Source organism: Hippocampus zosterae, chromosome 16 (assembly GCF_025434085.1).
Source record: "Hippocampus zosterae strain Florida chromosome 16, ASM2543408v3, whole genome shotgun sequence".
NCBI lineage: Eukaryota > Metazoa > Chordata > Actinopteri > Syngnathiformes > Syngnathidae > Hippocampus > Hippocampus zosterae.
In genome coordinates this window covers 9,529,179-9,551,220 of record NC_067466.1, presented here as the reverse complement: position 1 = coordinate 9,551,220, position 22,042 = coordinate 9,529,179, and the positions used below count along the sequence as shown (strand labels likewise).

General features: G+C 43.8%; 2 protein-coding genes across 2 annotated transcripts; one reads left to right on the top strand and one right to left on the bottom strand.

Moving 5' to 3' along the window:
- Window positions 1-4,389: 4,389 nt before the first annotated feature.
- On the bottom strand, window positions 4,390-6,451 carry LOC127588642 (uncharacterized). Its single transcript, XM_052047442.1, has 3 exons — window positions 5,516-6,451; window positions 4,938-5,256; window positions 4,390-4,637 (listed from the first exon to the last, which is right to left on the bottom strand). Exons 1-3 carry the CDS (start codon window positions 6,350-6,352, stop codon window positions 4,630-4,632), a joined length of 1,164 nt encoding a protein of 387 aa, XP_051903402.1. The 5' UTR covers window positions 6,353-6,451; the 3' UTR covers window positions 4,390-4,629.
- Window positions 6,452-6,616: 165 nt separating this feature from the next.
- LOC127588636 (uncharacterized) lies at window positions 6,617-21,991 on the top strand. The gene is made up of 4 exons (XM_052047434.1): window positions 6,617-6,968; window positions 15,944-18,952; window positions 19,931-20,005; window positions 20,669-21,991. Exons 2-4 carry the CDS (start codon window positions 16,017-16,019, stop codon window positions 20,907-20,909), a joined length of 3,252 nt encoding a protein of 1,083 aa, XP_051903394.1. The 5' UTR covers window positions 6,617-6,968; window positions 15,944-16,016; the 3' UTR covers window positions 20,910-21,991.
- Window positions 21,992-22,042: the final 51 nt, after the last annotated feature.

Here is a 22,042-nt window from a genome sequence, read left to right as displayed (position 1 = left end):
ACTTGGAAGACATGCAGGACAATCGGCCCTCCAGAACCTGACCCCCCTGATTTAGATTTCAATCAGCCTGCCATGCATGTTTTTGGAATGTGGGAGGAAACTGGAGTACCCGGAGAAAACCCACGCAGGCACGTGGAGAACACACAGAACAAACTCCACACAGCGAGTCCGGAACAGGAATCAAACCCGGTACCTCTGCACTGTGAGGTCAACGCATCAGTAGAATGTCACAAGTAGTTCGAAGATATTGTTGGGGTTTTTTTTCAAAGAAAACATAAAATGTGGCATTTAGGCAACATATTTTTGAGGCGACATCAATACTTCAAAGAATTGAGCTTTTCCTCACCAAAAACAGTTTCAGCACATAATATATTGGAAACAGGTGGATGTTTATTTTTACACCGAAAACGTTTCAAATACTGTCGACGGGAAATAATATGACGGTCAAGCCCTTATGAAAATGAATCACTCCATCAAAATAATCAATTTTAAAACCACGGCTTTCAAATATATGATCAGCATGTGCATCTACACCACAAGCTGGTGGGTATTCAAGGACGTTCGCACTCACATGGGAGGCTAATCCTCTCCTCTATTTGAACAATGGGGGTTTCATGTTAATTACTGTCTGTGAGGGGGTGTCTACGACTAAGTGTGTTGTGTGGGCGCCATCTGTATGTAGACGAAGCACATTTCCGGCCTTGATATTATAGTGCATGGGTTTCCCCCAGTCTTCTCCTACCGTCTATCTCTCCTACAATGCTGACATCTACTGGTGTCAATAAGCCAGATACTGCCTACTATTTGCAGTTGAATCATGTCCTTAGACGTGAAGAAGACCGATTGACGCTGTTATTCCTCCTGCAATAAATTTATATCATGCATATGTACAGGATCATACTTTCTATCGGGGGCCGGCCAGGCTCTCGCTCGACTTCAGACTAGACGAGTCTTGTACATAAAACCTTTGCAGGTTTTATCATTAAAAAGGAATCTTATTCAGACTAGTGTGGCCCGGTGGTCCAGTGGTTAGCGCCTGGACCTCACATGGCAGAGGTACCGGGTTGAATTCCAGCTCCGGCCTCCCCGTGTGGAGTTTGCATGTTCTCCGCGTGCCTGCGTGGGTTTTATCCGGGTACTCCGGTTTCCTCCCACAGTTCAAAAACATGCACGGCAGGCTGAATGAACAGCCTGGTGTCAGTGTGAGCGTGGATGGTTGTGTGTGCCCTGCGATTGGCTGGCAACCGGTTCAGGGTGTCCCACGCCTACTGCCCGAAGACAGCTGCGATAGGCTCTACCACCCCCCGCGACCCTTGTGGGGATAAATGGATCGGAAAATGGATGGGATGGATTCAAACTATCACTGTCTTTTAAGATATGTATGTCAATCATTATACCCTTGCGGTAATGTTTGGTTAATAATGTATATATAGCATGTATGTATATATAGCAAAGAAGGAAACTGACCATGCCTACTCTTCAAAAGAAAAACAAGATCTTAGGATGATTAATTGTGATCCACATAAACAATTACAGACAGTAAACATTTACAGTGTACAGTTGTACCCGGGAAATAATGCCAGGCTCAACATTTTCAGTGTTACATTATTACTGTATGTGTTCACCATGGGGCTAAGGAACAATTTTCCATGCACCAAGGAAGCTTTATTGCTCCCCACATCTGGAGGAAGAGAATATGAGCCTGCTCTAATGAAGACAACACACAAAAGTGTCGTATAAAACCTTGTTCAATGCAGTCAGTGCAGGTTTAATATTTTCAGCGACAGGAGAGGTAACTGCTAACTAATGGCTAGCTAACTGGGCGGGTGCAGCGTCGATGTGTACTATTTGTCGGCGGACAAAATAGGGGTTTGAAAACAAAGTGTTGGTCACATTTCAGAACCTGAAATGGTAAAGTGAATAAGCAACGAGGAGTTGCAAATCCATCTTGAAGAAATGTTTGTGTGCATATATTTTAATTGCCTTAGTTATGCATACAAATTAATAACATTTGTGAGATGGAATGTGTTCCATATAGAGTGGGGGTGGTTGTTTAATCCGTTAATCACGTGTCAAATGACAAGTCATTAAATTAGCTACTTTCTGGTTCACTGGCAGTAGGGAAAGGTCGTCGTACGGACAAGGCTCTTATATTTGCATTCTAGGGCAGAAGGAGCAGCTCCTTTGTGACTCAAACCTCATTTGTATCAAAATGCAAGGTATATTCTTGTCCAGCACATGACACATTTCAAAAAGTTCCCCTGTTTTTAGTTTTTTTTTGTTTTGTTTTTTTTTGCAATCCTAATAGATGTGAACAAACGGTGATTCAAATAGCCATAAAATACAGAAATCAAACCCTAACAATCTGGTTGCGGTGTAGTCCACATGTAATGACCAAATTATTCTCTTTTACCTTTATTAAAAAGAGCATTTAGAGATTTTTTTTCACATTCACTGCTTTTTATCACAGGTTTTCCGGATCTGTGTGGGTGTTTATTTTTGTTTCATATGAAGGCATTTCCCGCATGGTAATTTAGACACGGTCCCTATCCCACTGATGCAAGTCACTTCCCTCCCCTTTCTCTCTCTCTCTCTCTCTCTCTCTCTCTCTCTCTCTCTCTCTCTCTCTCTCTCTCTCTCTCTCTCTGTTACCCCCCACCCCTAAATATCCCCCCAGCCTTAGATCTGGATGCTGAGAGGTGTACGGAGCCCCTAAGGGGACATGGAAGGAAAAAAAAAACTTTGCGAGATCTCGCAAAGTAATGCGAGATCTCGCAATGAAAGATTGCGAGATCTCGCAAAGTAATGCGAGATCTCGCAAAGAAGGATTGCGAGATCTCGCAATACTTTATTTATTTATTTTTAATGGTCGTTGACTTGCTTCCGGGTCATCGTACGTGCTTCCGGGTCATCGTACGTGCTTTCGGGTCATCGTACGTGTAAACGCAGACAACAGTTATGGAGTGTGTTCTTTTCCTGCGCGTTGATCTACTTCCGGGTCAGCTTGGCGAATGTTGACTGTCGTGCGCGGCTAATTTGAGCGACTACACACGACATCGGAGGGGGAGAGAATAATGGAGGAGGACTTGGAAAACTTCTTGAGATTAAGAAATGTCGCTCAGGTGGACATTACGCGCATGAAAAGCGACAAGGTGGGCATACACCCATACACTAACATAATAAGCGTAGCAATAGCAAAATGGACACTGGCTCCGACACGCTCACTTTCTCTACTGTTAATTTTCTGTTTTGTAAATACACTACTGTAGTGCAAACCGTTTGATTCTTTTGAGAAGTAAGAAAAGCATTACATAAATTCTATTATTATTATTAATCCTAGTAGTAGTCATCGTAGTAGTAATTTGTCATGCAGGCCTCCAAATACAGTGAGAAACTAACTTGGCGGGGAAAGTGAAGCTAGCATTTCAGGGAAAGTGAAGCTAGCATTTCTATATACTCTACCTGTACTGTTGATGTTCTTAGTTCTTACAATAATGACTTTATGTAACACAATTCTAAAAAGACATCACAGTTAGTAAATGTGCTGCTGCTTCCTGATGTATTATTATTATTATATTATGTAATATTGAATACAAATAATGATGACTGCTCTGTACCATCACTCATGTTACATTTGTTAAAAGTTATTATTAATCAAGTCAAAATTTCAAGTATTCATTCTCACAATTTATCTTTGCAGGTTGACATGGAGGTAATTTCTCTGATGACTGAAGAGCAAATGGGCAAATATATCACTTCCTATGGTGATCGAATAGCTGTCCTTTGCTTTTGTCAACAAACAATGTCCAGGGGTGATAATGAAATGCTCCTCCAAAGATTGAGAGACAAAATAAGATCGAGGAAAAAAGGTGTACTGGGTGGATCTCCAAGTGTGCTCCAAAACCTTGATGAGAGAATGGCAAGATTTAAAAATTTTATTGGCTCTTGGCACTTTTGAGATGTAAAACATCTGGCATAGTTAACCACGTGAAGGGCAGTCTGCAATTGTTTTCCATTTGTGTATTGTGCATTATTAAAATGCAATCGATTCTGTGTTAGTTCTCCATTCCTTCCATTTTCTGCACCACTTATTCTCATGATGGTTTCAGGCAAGATGGGAGTTTTCAGTTTTACCCAAAGGTCTGAAGTTGTACATTCCATTTAAAATGTTGAGATTAATGTTTGTAAGATTTTGTCAATGTGAATAAAATTTGTTCCAAATCATTCTTAACAGTTTTTTTAAAAACAAGAAACCACCTGCTGACGAAAGCGAGGAGTGACAATTACGCAGTCATCATTTACATGCAGGTGAAAATTCAATTGGGGTGATGTACAATTGTGTAGGAATACTCCCCAGCATCCACGTTGGTTAAGTATTTGTGAATAAAGTCAGGAACCAAGAAAGAATGTTTATTTACACCAATAATGCTTTGACAGACAAACATTTTATATTGTAGATCAAATATGTTGTCCTTATACTGTACAGGTAGAAAAACAGCAGATAAACAATGCTTTTAATTATGATGGGTATGTATTATTTGTCATCAAAAGTGTTTCAATTATCCTTTGAAGGTGAAGTGATAAAAGAAATGACAATGGTCAAATTCAGGCTTCAATAAATGTTACTTCTCACACCAGTTGAGGAGCCGTAATATAGTTTGGTCCAAACACCAAGCAATACATAGATTGCTGTAATTTATAAAGTGTATGCAGAAAATTGGTGAAGATTGCACGGCTGTCTGTCCTATGTGTTGTGTTATTTTGACTTCAAAATGGCGCAGTGAGAGTGGCTGCCTTTCCAGCAGCCGTGAGAGTGGCCGCCTTTCCAGCAGCTCCTATATTTTGTATATTTTATATTCTTCCTTTCATAAATTTGCTGCTGTGAATTAGGAATTTCTCCATTGCGAGTCTAATAAAGGTTTTCTTATCTTAAAGAGTAGCGGTGAGGGCCTCTCTGAGGTGTAAATACAAGTTCACAGCCTGAAATGGATCTTTTGGTGGCATTAGATCGGACTGGGCCATTAAAAAAGCACACAATGCAAATACATCTGGATCACAAGGCATGGTCAAACGAAACACACACTGGCTTTTGCACAGTTGAACTTGTTCATTGTCAACCGGGGAGAGGAAGTCCGTTGTACCATAAAGTTCAGGTAACGTATACATCACGTTGGGCCGACCACTGGGGACATTCATGTTCTTTGAGGGCCTGATGAGATGGCTGTTCCAAACTAAGGCCGTGTCATCCAACTCATCCTGTTGAAAATAATATACAGCCAGATTAAATAAGAGTTGCACAGTCATATCGGCTTTTATGAGCAAGAACTTTTAGCGTGAAGCTGCTTTTTTGTCTCACTCCTCCCCTCTCATGTGTACCACATCTCCCCAACTTTTCCTTCACCTTCACCACACACCATTATCCTCTTGGGTGTTCCTGTCCACTTTCCCATCAACTCACTCTCACATACAAAAATACACATTTAATTAACGAGTCTATCAGAATGTATGAACTCACCTGAATAAGTCCCATGCAACAAAATTGTAGGATGTTTTTGTCCAGAAATCCACCATCAAAGAAGCCATTGTCTCTGAGGTCTGTGAAGAGGGATAACCAGAACTCCATGCACTGGCTGCGAAGAAACCGCCACCAATATTCAATTCTTTGATTGGCGGTGCTGGCTCCATCCAAGTAACTGTCAAGAGTGCTGCCTGGCGGTATTGGCACGAGGAAACGCTGAAAGCCTTTGAGGTGACCATTTTCAGTCCCAAGATCAGCTCGAACGATTCGAGGACAACCCCCCAAACGGTGCACAACGTCGATGTAGTAACCCCCAATCAACTTCGGGTCACTACTAGTTATGTAGGCATTGAGCCACATTATTTTCCTTGAAAAACCATCAATAGCCCCATTGATACAAATTCCAAATGGTTTCAGTTTGTCATAGGAGTCCATGTGCCATATAAAATTGGGCCCTTTGGAGAAGTAGTTTCGCCGTCTCAAACGTCTTGCTTGCCTTAACGACACTCCTCTCGGATCCAACTCTTTCAGGACCAGACGAACGTCCTCTTTCCTGACAAGAAGTCCATATTCTCTGCACTTACTGTACATCCACCTGTAACCGTGTAGTTGTCCGGAATGCTGCAATTGGTTGCGAATGGAGTCAACCAGGACTGCCAAGTCATTGAACGTTTTCCGACGAAATAGTCCTCTTTGGTTCAGCACTCGCTTCAAATGTCTTTCACTTATTTGGAAACCGTACTTAACATCAAGAACAGATTTAATGTCTTTGTATTTCAAGCCGATTTCAAAGTAAAATTCTATTAAACTCACGAACGGTTGAACACGCTCCATAACTGTTGTCTGCGTTTACACGTACGATGACCCGGAAGCACGTACGATGACCCGGAAGCAAGTCAACGACCATTAAAAATAAATAAATAAAGTATTGCGAGATCTCGCAATCCTTCTTTGCGAGATCTCGCATTACTTTGCGAGATCTCGCAATCTTTCATTGCGAGATCTCGCATTACTTTGCGAGATCTCGCATTACTTTGCGAGATCTCGCAAAGTTTTTTTTCCCCTTCCATGTCCCCTTAGGGGCTCCGTAGAGGTGAGAGGACTGTGAGGGCAATAATAGAAAGGGAGCGAATGAGAGAGAAGATGGAAGCAACTGGAGACCAAGAGTGTGTTGGAGGGCAGCATACAGTAGCATTTAGTTCCTGACGCGAGCAAAGAGAAGTACCAACATAAAGTCCAGGTAGATGAAATTCGGAATGGACTCTGTCTGATCAATATGATATTGAGTCGGTCGGAATTTGAATGTTTGAAAACAGGGTTCACCTTGCAGGAGTAGATACCTGCAAACATCCTCTGAGTTTGAATAGTTTTAAGCTGTACATCCCCCGGACTCTGGAAGACAATGAAGACAAAGCGCAAACTTAGTTCTTCGTATGCAGACATCCATCAGGTATGACATTTCAGCCGACTCTTAATAAAAGGATACTGTATTGCATGAAGTTAGGTCTTGACTCTGCAAAGAGATGGTTTCCATCTCTATAACCCTTCGTTAGTTGTTCAGTGACAACACATACATGTTACTCGTCTGAGTTCATGTTCCGGCCACCCAAATTAATATCCCCTGCAGCGATATCCTACTCGATGTTGTTTCTGCAGTTCTGACATGACTGGATGGCAGTCAGTGATGAGGATGAAGAGGAGGGTGAGGGTGAGAGGAGCCTTGTCAGAATGTATTCTTGTTAAAGTTATGACATGGATATCAACTCTTGCAAGCGCACATTCTGTTTACGCGTTATATTTCACGGACGGATTCCTGCTTGTATGCAAACACTTGTGAAAGCTTGTCCTCTTGAAGGCTACTGGTGTTGTCGAGAGACAACTGTGGTTACCAAACATTATGGTAGTGGACATATATACCGCTAATCAAGTCAAGTCAAGTCAACAGTATTTATAGAGCACTTTCAAACAGCCATCACTGCATACGAAGTGCTGTACATGGAGCGATTTAACATACACAATAAACAGTAAGACGAATCGGTAATAAGGAATTATATATCAGGGTTTTTTTCATGTTGGTCCAAAGAAGTCTCTGTTTAGCCGGTGAGCACTACTTGACATATTTAAATGTTTTTCCTTCATTCGGAGCTAGAAATGCGAAGTGAAGAGACTGATGACGGGATGTCAGATTTACATGATCAGTTACAGTCATATAAGAACATGAATTGGCCCAAAGCTTAGGTAGGGACTAATTCATATTGTATATGTTTGTTTTAATGGGGCGCCAGTGAACGTATGCAGACTTTTAAAAATATATACCGGTAAATGTTCAGATATTAAGATTTGAATGAGGTAAAGTAACATGCTTTTTCTGTCAAATATATTGTTACAATCATTTGTTTCAGATGTAATTATATTCTGTATAAAAAAACAACATGGTGTTCAAAAAGTCTTTTTTCAAACTTGAGTCTTGAAAAAGAGGGGGCCGTCTTATAATCAGGGCCGTCTTATATTCGGTACGGTACGTTGACATATGTACGGTAGTACATGACATAATCATTTATTGTGTATTATTTTGCGGTGGTTAACCACAACTCGCGGACCCTCTGGTTCCCAGTGCCAGAGTTTGCGAGTCCCCTAAGAGACTGTTAGAAGAATCTATGAGCAAAAATGTATCATGTTTAAAGTTTCATTTATTTGGGCACATCGAAGCGTTTGGGTGCATATCCAGCACCCCCAATGCCTACACACAAAGGCGCCGGCCACCTGGCCGGAGGGCTGTTGAAGTCCACGATTAGCACGTCAATATAGGTGGGCGATCATGGGGGAGAAGGCGAAACTCGGTCACAAAAGGGGAATGAATAATTCGGGAACAGCGGTTGAGCAACAAAAGACGAGTTGAGAACACCCGTCGCGCCCAGATGACATTGACCATCCGCAAAGTCTACAGCATGCTAATTCGATGTAGACCAGCCAGAAAAGGCGCCAATGTACTGGTGGTTCGAGGTTGAAAAACAGGTAACCAATCACTACTGAGGTGCCCGACCGGGGGTGCGGCATGCAAATATTGGGGGCAGTGTTTTTCTTGTATTTTGCATATGTTACAATAAAATGTGGAACTCGCGGAGACGGGACTTGGAGTGTGATCGCGGAGCAACAACCGTCGTTCGCTCTCAGAGGTCCGCTCCCGCCGATATTGAAGACAATTTTCCTGTGTGCCGAGTCGTTCCTTTAACTTTGTCCGAGAAAATCTCTGACAGAAACTTGGCGTTGTCGGCAGGATGATGTGCTTGTTCGAACGGATTTGAGCTTTTTTGTTGGACTCTCCGATTTCCTCCGGTGGACGATCCGTGGCTGATCGCGCGTTTTGCGCCTCCGAAGCCAACCAAACCTCGTGCAGACTTTTCAGGAGCAGCCAGCCCCGCACCGGACACCGCGAGGAGCGAGCAAGCGCCATCATCCAACGAACCTGGGTTCAACTCGGCATCGGGACAATTGTCTGGAAAAATAAGGTCAGTCGGCGTGGTGGAGAAGCCGTTGCGTAGTCGGTTATCTCCACTGAATGACGGAATTAGACGAGTTAATGCCGAAAAGGAGTAGGCTAGCTCGAGTACCGTTTCGTGGTTAGCGGTACGGGGGAAATTAGATTCCCGGGACACAGAGCCCAAGCGCATCTGTGAGAGCATTGGCTCATTTAGATACCGTTTCTCGCTAAGCGTAAACGGTGAGGAAGCTTTGTCTTCCTGCGGAGGTTGACCACCTCGGCGTGTGTTTGCATCTAACGTTGTATGCGTATATTGCGCGTATCGGTTTTGTGTTAGTGCGTGAGTGTGATTGGTGATCACGCTATTGTGGTAACGTAATCCCTATAAACTCCGGCGCGGGCCGTTTTTGTTTTCGGGTAACGACCCAGATCTAGATCGCGATTCTTTCGGGTTGTAAAATACCTGTAAACGCTTCCAGCTGTTGCTAGGCAACATGGCGACACGGAAGTCCTCGTGTTGTTGGCGATTGAGCCGAACACAGCAGACAACAGCACGTCACGATGTAGAAGCGATCATTGAAAACACGCGATTAGCTGAAATTGACTACAGAGGGTCAACGCGATTCGTGAAAAAGTGGAAAAAGAAATACGGATTCTCGGGAGACGTTAATGATTGCGATGAATTGGAAACGGTGTTGGGCAAATTATCGCTGAAAGACAAAGAAAAGCGGAAAAATAATGAACACGGAAAACAATGGTATAAGTGTAAAATACTCATTGAAAGGGCCAGACGAATACGGGCGAAAAATGCGAAAGACAGGCGTGATAGGCTGGATGAGGATTTAATTGCAGCGGCTGCTGCCACGCGACCTTCAGCCGCTCCAGCGTCCGCCGTTTCGGGAGAGCTGTACCCGGCCCTCCCCCCGCAGCCGCAAACAACGAGAGAAAATAATCCGGTGCCCCCTCCGTCCTGGGGAACTAATCAAGCCCCCATAACGCCCGCCGATCAAACTACCGCACATAATTGTGGTCTAGAGAACCCGGTCAAACCGCAGGGTGGTCCAAACTCTGGACATCAACACCAAACGCGCTCCAAGGGCACGGTGGGTGAGTGGAGGCGGATCCTCGACCCATCCGCGCCGCTAGAGCATGATTCGCATGAATTTAGACTCGAAGGGTACCCTTTCCAAGCGTTCCCCATGGTTCAAATGCCGTCAACGAACGATGAATCGCTGTACGTATATAGACCGTGGACGCCGGCTGAATTCCGAGACATCGCCGCGTCCCTTCCAAAACCAAAAGACAACCCGGACGAGTTCGTAAGAGAACTGTCCGACTTAGTCCACAGCCACAGGCTTAACGCGGGTGAGGCCCTGAAATTGCTCTCATTAACTACCAGTTCTAAGTTTGGCGCAGTTGTGGGCAACTTTAATGGTAAAAAAGCTGCGGGAGGTTATCTGTGTTATGATGAACTCACACAGGTAGGGGGGCCCCTTGACCAAATTATGGAACGTTGCGCCAAGGCATACCAGCGGACGCAAAACCCCAAAGAAATTGCCACATGCATTCAAAAGGCTGACGAAACTACGGACGATTTTTTCCATCGTCTGCGAACAGTGTTCAAAATACACGGCGGTATCCCTGAGACACAGTCAGACTTGTTCAATTCACATTTAAAACAGCATTTGCTAAACCAAGCACATCCTGATGTTGCCCAATATGTTAAAAGACATAATTTGAATTGGCCAACATGTCCGATCGATGAGGTTTTGAATTACGCACGGAATTACGAACGGCTCGAGAATAAGAAAGGGAAGAATGAGAGTCACGTGACCAATATTTATTACGCCGCAAAAAACCCAAACGCACACAGGAAAACCCTGGGTCCTCCTTATATAGGTAATAAACAAATACGGTCGTTGGCTCCCTTCAAATTAGCCCCTAGGGACCAAAAACGTTTTGTCGAAGGCAGATGTTTTCTTTGTGGGCGAAAGGGTCACATGGTGAAAGAATGTAGACAGCAGCGGAAGGACAGGCGTATGCGGGAGCGTGATAGTAGCACGGGGACCTCCTCATCAGATGAGGAGGATTTACAGACAATACGGAATAAAAAAGAGGAGGTAGCTATGACAGCGATAAAGGCCTCTGCGCCTTTGTTTGAATCGCCCGCCTCAAGTGAGGACGAGGGTGACATCTTAGCCGGTAGCAACCATGTTTTCGACACAGAGAACTACCTGCTGAGATGTCAAACCTCGTCCATAACTAAACCGGAACTGACGTTGTTGGTCGAAGGAATCCCGACAGTCTTCCTTGTTGACACGGGTGCCGATATCACTGTTCTCGGTCGTTGGGATCGCGATACTGTGAAGCCAAGCGATGGCAAAATTTACATGAAAGGAGCACATGGCTCCGTGCAGCCCCTGACGTTATCGCAAACAGTAACCATTACTTCCCCCACAGACCCAAATCGGAAGGCACTCGTCGAAGCCGCGCTAAATTCTCGCTGTCCACATAATTTATTGGGACGGGATGCTCAAACGCAACTCGAGATTTACACCATCGTAAATCACAAGGGCCAGGTTGAAGCCCGCATGGGGAATAGTCAAGATGATGCTCGCTATTTTTGGACACTCGATTTACCGAACGACGACGTAACTCGGAGTTCCGAATGTCTAGTTCGATTGGCAGGTACCAAATTAAAGCCAGGAGGTAACATGCAAACGGCGAACAACCTGCACGTGACTATAAGACGTAAGCAGACACCAGGACCAGACCCTGACTACACTAAAGTTTTTCTGAGCCTGCACCCCCAGGGTATTGTTGTTGAGCACGTGTATTGGAAAGATCAGTGGTGTTTCGCCACAGCGCGGGTAGGAAGGGCGGTCAAGCCCCTCCTCTCACAAGGGCAACACATTTTCATACCGCTCGGCAAACCAGAGCAATGTGAGTGGAAAAACATGAATAACCTTGCGAGCTCCGTTCCAAACCACCTGTGGAGCCCCTCCCCCGCCAATCCGGGGTGCGAGGAAACACAGGATGGCTGGGTGCGTCAATACATCAATTGGGAAGTGATGACTACTCCGACCGTTCATTTCAGTTGACAAATTACAGTAACACGTGACGTACTAGCAATAGAGGCACAGGACACAACACGGGATGGTTTGAAATTAAGACAAATTTTTGCACCTCCCACAGAAAGAAAATATTGGACAAATAAGGGAGCGTCGAGTGTGCCGCGAGGTTAACACATGGCTTGGCACATGTGTCAACAGGGGGGATGATAGCGATGATAGCACAGGTGCACCAATATTATTATACACATAGGATTATGCAGTTTTCAACACCCAATTTTTTTTTGTATACATTGTGTAATCTGCTTGAACAAAACATAAGGGAAACGATACTGTCTTGTCATTGTTTATGTGTTTTCAAAATGGGTTGAACTGTCTTCGAGCGCTCGCGATGATTCGGGAACCGTCGTGAAAGCATTGGGCGAATTGTTGGACACTGATTTGAAGCAACACTGCGTACCACCCGCAATCGACTGGATTTGTGGAGTGCACTAACGGAACTGTCAAAGCCAGGCTCATTGAGACAATGAGAGAGAATAAAACACAATTTGATCAGAAAGAGATGCATAGGCACAATGACTTGCCAGGGTGTTCTGCTCCACAGACTCGCCAGGTCCGGAGTGGTGATCAGAACTTCCTCAAGGTGCTGAAAAGACTTCTCTGGGACAGTGAACACTGGAATGGCCTCTCTCAAGTGATTGCAGCAACAAAAACTGCGGTCAAGATCGAATCACGCCACGTCTGGATCCACCAGTCGCGGGGCAAGCTCCTTCGGTTTGAGGTTGAGGGGCCTAGCGACGCCAGTCCCAAGAAGGAGAATCAGCACCTAAGTCCAAGTGCGCTGATCTTGCGTGCCGCCGAAAGACCACAGTGGGAGAGAGGGTTTTCCGTGGTAAACACACCCCTCTCAAGGAAGAGCACAGAAAGGGCAGTCAAGCGTTGCCTATGCATCATCAGCATCATCGGCACCGGCGTCATCCTCATGGGCCTAAGAGAAGTCACGGTGGGCATACAGGCCCACGAAAGGAGTGACTTGTCTCATGGGATTCGATGTCGGGAGGCAGGAGACAATTGTTGGTTTATTTTTCTCTTCCTGTTTTCCTGTCGCTTGTTCGATCCAGCTGGTCAGAGGTTGTGCTGCCAAATTCACGGATGCTATCAAAGTGAAGTGGCGGCTCAGCTGACTGTGGCCATGTCGGAGTACCAACAGGTGCACACGGAGTCTGACGAAGACTATTTTAACACTGACTTTGGTGATTGATTTACTGTAACCTTATGTAAGCCCGTATGATGACTTCACAGAAAGGCATTGCAGATGTGAATGTTTGATGTCTTGGGTTGGCTTACCTTGTATATAGTAGTTAGTATAGGTTTTACTTTTCATTTAATGATTGTTAGATTAGATTTTGATCTTCATTTAATGTGTAGCCATTGCCCGGGAAGGGTTTTCTGTCCTGATCTTGTTACACCACCTTCCCCTCAGGACAGTTTTTCTTCCCACCCGTGCAATTGCATATCAATGTCACCTGGGCGTTTGACGAAACTTTAATTATGATACAGAGGTGGGAATGTTAGAAGAATCTATGAGCAAAAATGTATCATGTTTAAAGTTTCATTTATTTGGGCACATCGAAGCGTTTGGGTGCATATCCAGCACCCCCAAATGCCTACACACAAAGGCGCCGGCCACCTGGCCGGAGGGCTGTTGAAGTCCACGATTAGCACGTCAATATAGGTGGGCGATCATGGGGGAGAAGGCGAAACTCGGTCACAAAAGGGGAATGAATAATTCGGGAACAGCGGTTGAGCAACAAAAGACGAGTTGAGAACACCCGTCGCGCCCAGATGACATTGACCATCCGCAAAGTCTACAGCATGCTAATTCGATGTAGACCAGCCAGAAAAGGCGCCAATGTACTGGTGGTTCGAGGTTGAAAAACAGGTAACCAATCACTACTGAGGTGCCCGACCGGGGGTGCGGCATGCAAATATTGGGGGCAGTGTTTTTCTTGTATTTTGCATATGTTACAATAAAATGTGGAACTCGCGGAGACGGGACTTGGAGTGTGATCGCGGAGCAACAACCGTCGTTCGCTCTCAGAGGTCCGCTCCCGCCGATATTGAAGACAATTTTCCTGTGTGCCGAGTCGTTCCTTTAACTTTGTCCGAGAAAATCTCTGACAGAGACCATTTAAATAACATATCTGATGTGATACTGATAGATGCCATAAACTGCATACAATAACTGCACAATTTCTCTGAAATTGTACTTCCTAATAAATTCTTACTGAATATGGAGCGTTGACATCACTGTGGGCCCCTGTCCAAGATAAACTGGATGTTGCATGCAAGCAGTGGACCATGAACGCGAGCGAGTTTTCCATAAGGGCTACGTAAGTGCCAGCAGTTTATTTTGCCAGTAAATTATTCCGTTTGGTGTCAGACACAAAATCAAGATCTATACATTAGTCTGAAATGCTAATATAGCTTCAAACCAGTTTCCTCTGTCACTGTTTCACGAGATGTTACTTTATTTATCATATCTGAAATCGTGGAACAAGGAGGACTCCTTTTATGTGCAATCTACTTTAACGGACCCCATGGGTATAATGAAGGGTTCGAATACACAAAAATTACACCTAATGATAACTCGGGTGTTCAGGTTCAGTTTTGTTCCAACTACCGATGAGCATAAAAGAAATGTTTTGCTGCTCAAGAGATTGCTTTTAAGTATTCAGTATTAATGAGTAAACCACAGAGTAGGCAATTTCATGGAGATTATATAAGATTAGATGCCCAGGGATCACGACCGTTTTCCATATTTGCGTTCGCCGAAACTGATTATTGATATTTTCTACCCCTTCAATGGAATGCCGCAACAATTAAGGCCAAAATACTGCTCAGAAAAAAGTTATTGAAACCCCTTGCTTGGTTTTATCCTAGTTTTCCAACCTGACTTCATATGCTTACATGTTTAGAGTGCTTTTCAGAGCATCTTATTACAACCCCCCCCCAAAAAAACTTTTAAAAAATGTGCAATGTGTTCCATGCGGGAACGCTGCCTGGTACAAAGTCATACCTAGGCAAGGCAAGGGCAAGGCAGCTTTATTTAAATGGTGCATTATAAACAGAAGATAACTCAATGTGTTTCACACCATTAAAAATAAAACATTAAAAAGCATTTCCAAACAACGGAGGGTTTTTTCAGGATTTTTTTTAAGTACAGGTAGCTTAAAAAATACTCAAAGAACGTGCAGTGCAAGAGTGAAATGATTTTCAAGATACTTTAAAAGTCCATAATTATTTGTATAGGGAATATACATAATGTAAAAATACATTTTATCTTGGATTGAAAATTATTTCTACTTGGGGCTGACTTGTGTATGCCCTCATAGTAGTGAAGGTAGAAATTAAAGAATCGAATGAGAAAGTGGAAGTATGACGCTAAATGAAAGAAAGTCTTCTTGCGTCTTTTCACCACATATTCAAACGAGTTGATTCACGTTTGTCAGTTTGAAATGTTGAATATTAGTTCCGTTGTAAACAGAGGATCACCTGTAATTTATGACGACCCACCCAATGAAAATCATTTTTCTTTGTTTTGTTTTTCATTGCACCAAGACTGAACTGGCTGTGAGCACGAGAGAGAGCTTTGCCTCTTGTTTTTGTGTGTTGCTCCACAAAAATGGGCCATTTATTTCCAAAAGTCACAGTTGATCAAATTCATTGTCAAATGTTCAGTTCATTCGTACAACTACAATCTCAAGTTTTGCTGCTTTGGATAACTTTGTTCCTAATAGTTTGATAGAGCATTGCGCAATCACTTACAGGCAGCTCTTCTCAACTGTAAGTGTCTTCCTCTTGTTCTTCCAGACGTATTTGATGGTACACAAGCGATCCTAAAGTCACCTTGAATTGTGAAACGTTGCAAGCAATCAGCCAGAGGATGGGGAGACGAGCGGCTGACCTAACCACTACCGTACCAGTCCTGGGCGTCCCAGCCCTGGTTGGAGTGCGTAGCTGGAGGAAAACAGGAGGCGACACCACCGGAGGAGCGCAGCTGCAAACGTGGGGTCTTCAGAGCAGCAGCGTTGGCGTGCAAACATCCCCGGGGATAAGGAGAGCACCTTCAGAGCAGTGCGCACAGCTCATGTATAAACTGCACACGCAATCAGCTCATAGTGCCCGCACGACCAACAGCTACATTACCAAGGAGTACAAAGAGATACTACTGCTAACAAACAGTGGCAAGGCAAAGAGTGGGGACTTGAAAGGTAAAAAGGAAGTGTCTTTTCAAGAACTTGTAGATGAGACCTCGGGGGATGTTGCGTGCAATCAGGATCGTAATTCCCGCACGCCTGGAACAATCAGGGCCACCCCACATTCTGCAAGGACTGCAACCAAAGTTTGTCCGGGGACAAAACCGACTGTCCGCTACGCTAACGGTAGTGTGGTTGATTCAGAGGCAATGGGTGGCATCAGCATTGAGAATGGTGAATCGAGCCCAACTCACGAAGGACGCCGAAAAAGAATGCAGACGCATTACACGGAATCAAGAAAAATGTTGCTGTTTTCTGCTCCCAAACATTTTGGTGGATCACAAAAAATATGCGACCAGTGTGGAGGCAGGCGAAGAGCAGGAGTGGAGATTTTAGGGAAGAAAATGCTTCCTCCGTCTGATTGCCAAAGAGAGAATCAATTTCATGCGGACCACGACGTGCTTCGCTTCAGCGAACGTCTTCAGTTGCCCCACAATGAAACCGATGTCCAACCAAGCAACCATCAACTCCCTGAGAATTCCCGTTCCAGTGAAAAAGAGACAAGCCCTCAACAAGGATCACATCTTCAAGAAACATCAAGACATGGAAAAATACGACACCCTGCATGTCCGGTCCATTCAATTAAAGGACGGTTTTTCGCGCACGGACATTCCGTCGCCTCGACCGATTCTCAGACCATCCACACTAATTCAGTCACTGTCACCGAAGCCACCATTGATACAAAAAAGGTTGATACTGTCGACACTTTAACAAACATACCTCTTGACACTAAAATCCCCCAAAAAGGACTTGTCCCATCCACTCCTCTTATGGCCACAGCTACGAAATCAAACCACCCGCACATACAGACTCATTCAAATTTCCATCATAATGCACTGCAAAAGGTGTGTGTATCTGTGCATGCCACGCAAGAAAACACCCCATCTCATTTGTACACAACATCCAAAGGAAACGCAACAGGCACCATCCCGAAAACTGTCCAAGCTTTCAATACGACACTCATGTCCACAAAACCTAACACAGCATTTCCGCACCGTGAAAACAAACTCCAAATAAAAAGAAAAGGCGACTCGCAAGTATCACCGCCTATCGGATTATCAGACCCCCAGAAATCCGAAACGCAAGCCACGCCCATAAATCCATCCCATACATCAGTCGCTCAAGCAAAATTCAACTCATACAGCAGCATGGTGTTAACTTCCCCTGTCAACCCTAATGTTAACTCAAAAGAAGCTACGATTGCATGTGGCACGCATGATCCGAAAACCCTGGATGCAAATAAACAACCCGTGTCCTCAAATTCCGAATTAACACATTGTGGGAAGGCAACATTTCAAAATGAATCTTGTGCAACGCTTGATTCTACACTGGGGATGTCAGCTCCCGTCTCCATAACTACTAATTATGCTTTGTACAGAAACACAGCCCTGAGGAGCTCTTCAAATATTCACCCTTCATCTACTTTAAAAGTCACCCAAACAAACTCTCGCGTGTCACATAATTCTTTGCTTAAAACAAGTAATATGTCACACGAACACAACCAATCAATTAATCATAACACATTTCCCCGTCCTGACGAGCCTTGCCAAACACAAACAACTGACATCACATCCGAGCCCACTTCTGCACCTGCTGTCCCGAATCAGAAAAACGTCTCAAAAACAGCTCAAGCATTGCTCGGGGCGTCAAATGTCTCGAAAAGCGATCATGTGTCAATTGTGAGCCAAACCGTTCCAAACAGAACTGACAATTCCAGCAAGTTGAATAGTGAATCGCATCCTGGTGAAAAGCTATCGAGCGGTGATCTAATCAATGATTTAATCGGCAATGGGTCAAAGCAACATTCAGGATGCGTATCACAGGACGCAACCCCTCAAAGTAGCATTTGCCCAATTAAGTTCAACAGTTTGAGTCTGCGGGGTTGCATAAAGGCAAAACAACAAACGGGTGAACATTATCAAGGAAGCACAGTAATAGAACACAAGGGACAGTGTGTTACATGCCCAACAGGAACAACAGCCCAGCAGATGGATTCAAATACAGAAGAGTTTGCCTTGGGCGTCTCACCCATGCATGCAAACAGTCGGACTGACTCAAACGCAGATAAACAGACGCATCCAAATTATCCGACAGCCTCAAAAGGGAAACGTGAGCCCATTATCTCCACACTGCCAAACAGAAATGCGCATTCTGATCTCAAGCACACGCGGAGTCTTGAGTCAAACAAATCAGCATTTCAACAATCTCTCAAAGGGCCAAAGTTGTCTTTAATTGCACCAGCGCTACGCTGCAGTGAGGGAGAACTTTGCACGCATTGCAATTCCGCATCCCTCCGACGCCTGGGGTCCAGCGAGGCTGAGGCAATCGTCAGCCGGGATTCCAAACACGCCCCGAAGCGGGACACAGCGGACCTCATCCTGGCCCATTCCCACCCGAGTGAAGCAGCCCAGTTTCTGCTTTCTTCCCCTCAGTGCGGTAAATCAGCAACCATGCAACATCGGCTTGAAAGTGTGGAGGCCAGTCTGGCAGCCAACAAGGACAGAATCACGACTCTGCTGAACATCATCCATGACCTGGAGGCCAACCACACTCCTGCCCCCGGGTAAGTGGATGGGTGTGTGCGCGCGCATGTGTGCCACAATCACGGTGGTTTGGATAGCCGTTTCTTTCTGTTCCACTGGAAAAGCATTTCACATCATTCACTGAAGATTTAAGCACTATATTTATTTCAAATACAACACGCAGATTCAAATCTGCCGTGTTACATATTCACGGAATCTACTCGCATCAGGTGCTCTCAGTCTTACAAATAGTTTGAGAATGTCCTGCAGTCTTGCTCCTGTCAAGTGAGTCACCGCTTGCACTGGCCTGAATTCTGAAGAGGCTCCTTATTTAAATGCCCGACAACGGATTTTTCCGGCTGAAGAATGATTTGTGAGAGTTACTCTGTACGCAAATATGATAAGCTCAACAGAGCTAATAATTATATATACTCTATCTATCTATCTATCTATCTATCTATCTATCTATCTATAGATAGATTTATAAATACTGTATATCCCGTATTTTTCCGCACGATCAGCCATTTTTAAAGACACGATACAGTATTGTATATATCCCGTATTTTTTCGCACGATCAGCCGTTTTTAAAGACACGATACAGTATTGTGTCTTTTAAAACAAAAGACAAAATGAAAAAAAAATGAATGATGCACATTTTATTATGTAAAAGGACATTTCCCGAGTTTGGATTTAATCCAGTGCCATACAGAGTAAGGCAATTTCTGTAATACCTTCATGCATGTTCTTTCAAAATGACTTTTGGCGTGTTTCTTAATTAGGACATGACAAAGCTTAAAAGGGGCTTCCAGCAATGTGTCTCTGTCAATCATTCTCATCCAAAATGGAGAACTCCCGTAATATGTTGTGACTGTACTGAGGTCCTGTTTTAGACCAGAGTTGGTTTTACATTTGTGTTTACTATTCCTCGCTGCCAACGGCACTTCTGACCACAAAAAAAATGTTCATAAACTGGTCCTAAATCAATCTTGTCTGCATGCGTTTTGTGTGTCTTTTACAGTCAGCAGTACAACAAAACAGGACAGGACCTCAAAAACGGTTCCACTTGCCAAAAGACGGCTTGTATTGTTTACAGGTTGGTGATGTTTCGAACTTTTAACTGACAAAGTTAACGCTTCACCCCTTTTTTGGGACAGTGCTTACAACAGTGGACATTTTATCGTGTTATCAGGTTACAGGGTGCATGAAAGGGTTAAATCCAACAAATGAGTTGCTCATGGGATGCTTTTGAAAATATGAACAATCTAAAAGATCAGATTAGATTAGATTACACCCTCAAAATGGAACATTGCATCAGGTAGAGGGAATAGAATGATAAATTATAATCCCCTGAGACAGCTATTCTGTTTGTGAAAAGGGAGTTTAAAAAAAAGGCTTGGAAATATAAAATTCTTCTGATCTCTTCAAACAGAAAAAAAATGCCCTGTGCTTTGCAAAGCAACGGCTGAGACACCTTTATGCTGATGATGATAAAGATGAAGAGCCCGTCTGTTTCTCTTGATCTCATCTATCTTTAAAGGAAGATTTGGGAGGTTGAAGTTGTGTCGTGCCCTTTTTTTAAACATACAAGAAAAAAAATGATGCAGTCAGTCAACTTTAGCACTTCTTCTGTTGCGTCAATTGTAAATTGATGTTCCAAACTGTTTCATGCTATCATAAAATGTTTTTTCCAGTTAAATCACGCCTAAAGTTTGTGATGAACATGTTTCTGTTTTAACATGGTTTTTTTTCTATTCAGCGTGGAGTATGACTTCAGGCAACAGGAAAGGTGCTTCTTGGAGGTTCTTAATCTACATTTAACAAGAAGAAATACTGCGAACCGTGTTTACCAATCTCGCGCGCTGAACTTCAGTCTGCTCAGAAAAGCCGTGAAGAATGTGAAGAAGTCAAAGAAGAAAAGCGAAAAGCTCTACAAAGTTCTGTTGAAGTGGCTGCCCAAGAAAATGGCTTTTTTCACGGACACAAGACGTGCTAATTGAAAGTGAAATCATCTTTGACCCTTTATTCCTATAAGATGGAGTTTGTTTTTGAGTGTCATGATTTTCATTTGCATATACAGTATACTTTTGTTGAAAGCACATATTAAGTGTATTTGATTGACAGTCGACACCTAAGCGGGGCATGGTTTCAGCACATCCAGTGGACATGCCCATAGCGATCGAGAGCATGAACAAAATTGCCTCATTTTATCGACTTGCCGCTGCCCGTTTGAGTCGCAGACGCGACTAATGAGTCATTTTGACGTCGGGGAACAACTGGCAGTGTTCCCCGGGGACGACGGAGGAAGGCAAAGACGGGCAGATGGGGTTTACTGTCACTCCTCCTCCCAGGGTCAAGTGTCCTCTAGCGGGGGCTTTGGAGGAGCACTAATCCACGAGAGATGTGAGAGATCAGCTTCTCTGGGATGAAAATGTGATATGACGGGCCAAAGAAAAAGAAGAGACACAATGGGAGAATTTTTCAGACGGAGAAAGTGATCGCCTTGGGCCTTGGTGGTAGACTTTGAACTTGTTTAATTTTATGGGCCGGAATGAAGAATGCAATCAGAGATATTTTCATTCATTCATTTTATTATTGGGGCTCGTGTTTGTATTGCTGCACCGTGCACTCGTTTGTTATATATGGGTTATCGGAGTAAAATATTCGATTTTTGGGGTTGACCATGTACATTGCGCATAGTTAGCTGGGAAAAGATCCAACTCATGAATGGATGGATTTATTAGATGTGTTTGATTAAATTAATACCTCAATAAATAGTCAATATTGATAAATTCAGCACCTTGTTTTAGATTTCATTTGATTATGCGCTGAGAAAAAATGTGCGTGTGGAATTTGTTCAACTTGATTTCGTCAAGTGGCTGCACCAAATAAAATCATCTGGAATCAGATGCATTTTTTTTAAGTAGGCTATACATCGACTTAAAAAAAATATCTACATTCAAGTGTTCGTCCACTCTTTCACCACAATAGTATAGAATGTGCAATAGGATAGCATACTGTATATGTGAAAACGCTTGGCCAGTTTGAGGAATAATGTCAGCACTTTCCATCCTCTTTTTCATCTTGCTAATTCACGACTACGTAGTTGCGGTGTTTAAGGCGGCACAATTGC

Excerpts from the sequence above, each read along its gene's own strand:
- LOC127588642 (XM_052047442.1), bottom strand. The coding sequence starts at position 6,352 with ATGGAGCGTGTTCAACCGTTCGTGAGTTTAATAGAATTTTACTTTGAA. Across the intron at positions 5,257-5,515 it reads GTTGCATGGGACTTATTCAG|GATGAGTTGGATGACACGGC; the intron begins GTGAGTTCATAC and ends TATTTTCAACAG.
- LOC127588636 (XM_052047434.1), top strand. The coding sequence starts at position 16,017 with ATGGGGAGACGAGCGGCTGACCTAACCACTACCGTACCAGTCCTGGGC. Across the intron at positions 18,953-19,930 it reads AACCACACTCCTGCCCCCGG|TCAGCAGTACAACAAAACAG; the intron begins GTAAGTGGATGG and ends TGTCTTTTACAG. Across the intron at positions 20,006-20,668 it reads ACGGCTTGTATTGTTTACAG|CGTGGAGTATGACTTCAGGC; the intron begins GTTGGTGATGTT and ends TTTTCTATTCAG.